General features: G+C 54.7%; 1 protein-coding gene across 1 annotated transcript in view; it reads right to left on the reverse strand.

Annotated features, from left to right (window-relative positions):
* NFASC (neurofascin) overlaps positions 1–3,519 on the reverse strand; it is a 77,819-nt gene that overhangs the window by 40,377 nt on the left and 33,923 nt on the right. Inside the window, exons 10-13 of the mRNA XM_011373112.1 lie at positions 2,202–2,345; positions 1,469–1,580; positions 942–1,108; positions 311–458 (exon numbers count right to left, since the gene is read on the reverse strand). Of these exons, the coding sequence (XP_011371414.1) occupies positions 311–458; positions 942–1,108; positions 1,469–1,580; positions 2,202–2,345 (571 nt within the window). The remainder of the gene's footprint in view (positions 1–310; positions 459–941; positions 1,109–1,468; positions 1,581–2,201; positions 2,346–3,519) is intronic.

The following is a 3,519-nucleotide window of genomic DNA, read 5'->3' on the forward strand; positions in this document are numbered from 1 at the left end:
AGATGGGGAGGGGCTCCTGGCTGTGATGCGGGAAAGGAGGAAGGGAGGGGGTCAAAATAAAGGGAGGAGGAAAAAAGGAGTGAGCGGAGAGAACTGAAGAAAGTCGTGGAGAAAAGAAGAGGGAGAGAGGAGGAGAGAGCTGATGGGGGAGCAGAAGGGTGCAGGGCGGGGTCTCCCCTGAGCGGAGTCCCTGAGGCCATCCTGCTCTCCTCAGCAGTTGCTAGGTGACACACCAATGTGTCACCAAGAGCAAGGGAAAAGAAAACGGCCCTAAATTAGCACCAGGAAAAGAGAAGGCTGGAGCAGGGACCTGTTCCCGATGTAAAGTGGTTCGTCGTCCTTCAGCCAGGAGACCGTGAGTTTCAGGGAGGGGTCGTGCTTCACCCGACACTCCAACTGCACTGTGGTGCCCCTTTTGGTGACCTGGTCCTCAGGCATCCGGTAGATCCTGGTGGGGTCTGTGGAGGAGCCCAGGGTGCTCGTCACTGACACATTCTCTGCCCACCACCCCAACGTGGACACATAGCGTGACATACCTGACCTCAAGGTTAGAATGACCAAGCAACGTGGCAGAAATAGTATTCAGTTACATGAATGGGGGGAGGCCTGGGGTGGGTGATCCCAAATAGTAAACAACTCCCAAATCCTATCTGGCTTGGGAAGCTATGATGGAATTTCTGGGGTGGTGGTGGGGAGCTGGTGTAGGTAGCAGGTTTCCCTTTCTCATGCCATTTGGACCAGGCTGATAATGACTCAGTGTTCCCAGCACCCAGGCCGACTGAAGGCCCTGGGAGACACACAGACCCAAAGGGAGGGACCCACTTGGGACTGAACATTAGGTATGGTGCACTTTAAGAGAATAACACACGTGGATAACTTCGAGGAGACAGCTTCCTTTCCCCGCCCCACCCCAGCCTCTGCCTACCAACCCACTCCCTTACCTTTGACCTCCAGGCGGACCTGGTTTTCAGCTTTGCCTAGGATGTTGGTGGCGACACAGGTGTAGATGCCTTGATCTTCTTTGCGGATCATCTTGATTTCCAGACTGCCATTCTCATAGACATGGTAGTTGCCACCATCCAGGTTGCTTCCTTGCCCATTCTTAAACCTCACAACAGAGCAGCAGAACACATCGCATACTGAGACAGGACCGGCCCAAGCGAGCGGGGGTCAACCACTCGAGAGACCGTGTGGGCAGTGAAAGGACCCCATCTGGGAATCTGAAGCCCTCATCCTTTTAGGGTCTCCTCCGACTGCTGGGTGGCCCTGGTGAGTCTCTGCCCTTTTCTGGGCCTCAGTTTCCTTCTCTGCACAATAAGGGGTCGACCCAGCGCATAGGCCAACTTTCTCCCAGCTTTGACCCTTTCAGGTGCCTAGGACTTGCTGAATGCCTATTATGGGCCTGATGGGAATGAGAAAGGTGAGCCGGATGACCCCTGTGGGGGAGGTCTGGTTTCCTGGAACTTACCATCGGAGTGTGGGGATGGGGGACCCAAAGAAGGGACAGTCCAGCCGTGTCCGGTTATATAGGATCACTCGAATGAGCTGGTTCCGGGGTGACAGCATCCGAGGTGGCACGTCTGCAATTCCCAGACAGCCGATCTTGGGTGAGGAGTCTACCTCTCCCATTCCTTCCCCCAGGTCTTATCTCTATGTGCCTTCTCCATACAGCGGCTTTCCAAATGCCAACATACCTCCCCCTGCTCACCTTCCTCCTTTAAGAAGCCTCTAAGAGTTAAGCGAGAAAAGAAGAAGCTTTTCCACCTGCCCTCAACCTACCTACATCCAATCCAGCTTCGGCAAAGGGCGTCCCCAGATTATCCAGCAGGTTCTGTACCTGCCCCTCCCACTACCCTCTCCCTGCTCTGGGAGTGCTGCAAACATCCTCAGAACCATTTCCCACTCTGCAACCCACTGAGAGCCCAGGAGAGCCAGCGTGGATACACCAAGGAGACAAGGCAGGTCCACTCTGCCATCTGTCTCATCAGGGGAAGGAGGGACCGAGACTGACTTCTAGTAGAGGATTCACTGTCTGCACACCCGGCTCTGTGGCTTTTAAGTCCTCCCTCCTCCTCACAAATCTCATCTTCAGTCTCCATGCTTCCTCCACCACCCTGGCTGATCTCCGGAGAAGAAAGGTCACCTGTGATGTGATAAGCCCCAGGGAGGCAGCACTGCAGGGAAGTGGAGGGGACACTCACCCAGCACGCTGACGAAGGCGTTGGCCAGCAGGTAGCCATGCTCGTTGGAAGTGTTGCACTGGTACACGGCCCTGCTGCTGATCTGGGTGTCCCGGAAGATGATGGTGTCCCCGGCCACCTCGCGGTTTGGGTTGGGTGGAGCCGCTACCAACGGGAGAGATGCTCCTCATGAGAAACGGGGGAGGGAAGGTGAAGGGCTCTTGGGGTTCTGTCCAGGGCTCACTTACAGGAGTGGGTGCTGTGTAAGACCAGGCTTCTGGCCCCACCACTGGCTATGTGACATTGGGCCCATCATCGAACCTACTGGAGTTTATTTCTCAGTCTGTCCAATGCAGATATGAATCCCTGCTCAACCTATGTAGCAACTGGGCAGGTGTGACTGAGAGCAGAAGCTGTGGCAACAGAAAGGGGTTTGAATTCTAACCATATTCCTGTCAGCAACAGTTTCCTTGTCTGCAGAAGAGGGATAACGTATCACCTTCCAGGGGTTTTATGAGGATGACCTGAGCTTTCATGCATGTGTAAAGTCGTTAGCAGAGGGCCTGGCCCATAGTGATTATTACTGGTGTTATTATTTTAATCCAATATGCACATACTTAGGAGTGTTTTAAAAAGGACAAAGCAATATGCAACTGGATGGAGCCTGCCACCCTCCCATCGGCGGCTCAGACTCCGAATGCACAGTAGAAACACTTGTGGGGATGCGTAAACACTATCAGTGCCTGGGTGCTCTCCCCACATCAATTAAATCCGAATCTGGGATGAGGAAGAGGGAAGGCTTGAGTCTACTAAAAGCGTCCAAAGTGCAAAAGGGCTGAGAACCGCACTAACCACAGTGCTCACGGTTGGCTCGGACCAACCCTGCCCTCTGCTGGACAACGGGGGCACTGCAGGCAGGGCTGAAGATGGGGCGGGGCTCCTGGCTGTGATGCAGGAAAGGAAGAACGGAGAGGGTCAAAATAAAGGGAGGAGGAAAAAAGGAGTGAGCGGAGAGAACTGAAGAGAGAAAGTTGTGGAGAAAGAAGAGGGAGAGAGGAGGAGAGAGCTGATGGGAGAGCAGAAGGGTGCAGGGCGGGGTCTCCCCTGAGCCGGGGGGGGGGGAGTCCCTGAGGCCATCCTGCTCTCCTCAGCAGTTCCTAGGTGACGCGCCAGTGTGTCACCAAGAGCAAGGGAAAAGAAAACGGCCCTAAATTAGCACCAGGAAAAGAGAAGGCTGGAGCAGAGACCTGTTCCCGATGTAAAGTGGTTCGTCGTCCTTCAGCCAGGAGACCGTGAGTTTCAGGGAGGGGTCGTGCTTCACCCGACACTCCAACTGCAC

Source organism: Pteropus vampyrus, unplaced genomic scaffold (genome assembly GCF_000151845.1).
Source record: "Pteropus vampyrus isolate Shadow unplaced genomic scaffold, Pvam_2.0 Scaffold217, whole genome shotgun sequence".
Lineage (NCBI taxonomy): Eukaryota > Metazoa > Chordata > Mammalia > Chiroptera > Pteropodidae > Pteropus > Pteropus vampyrus.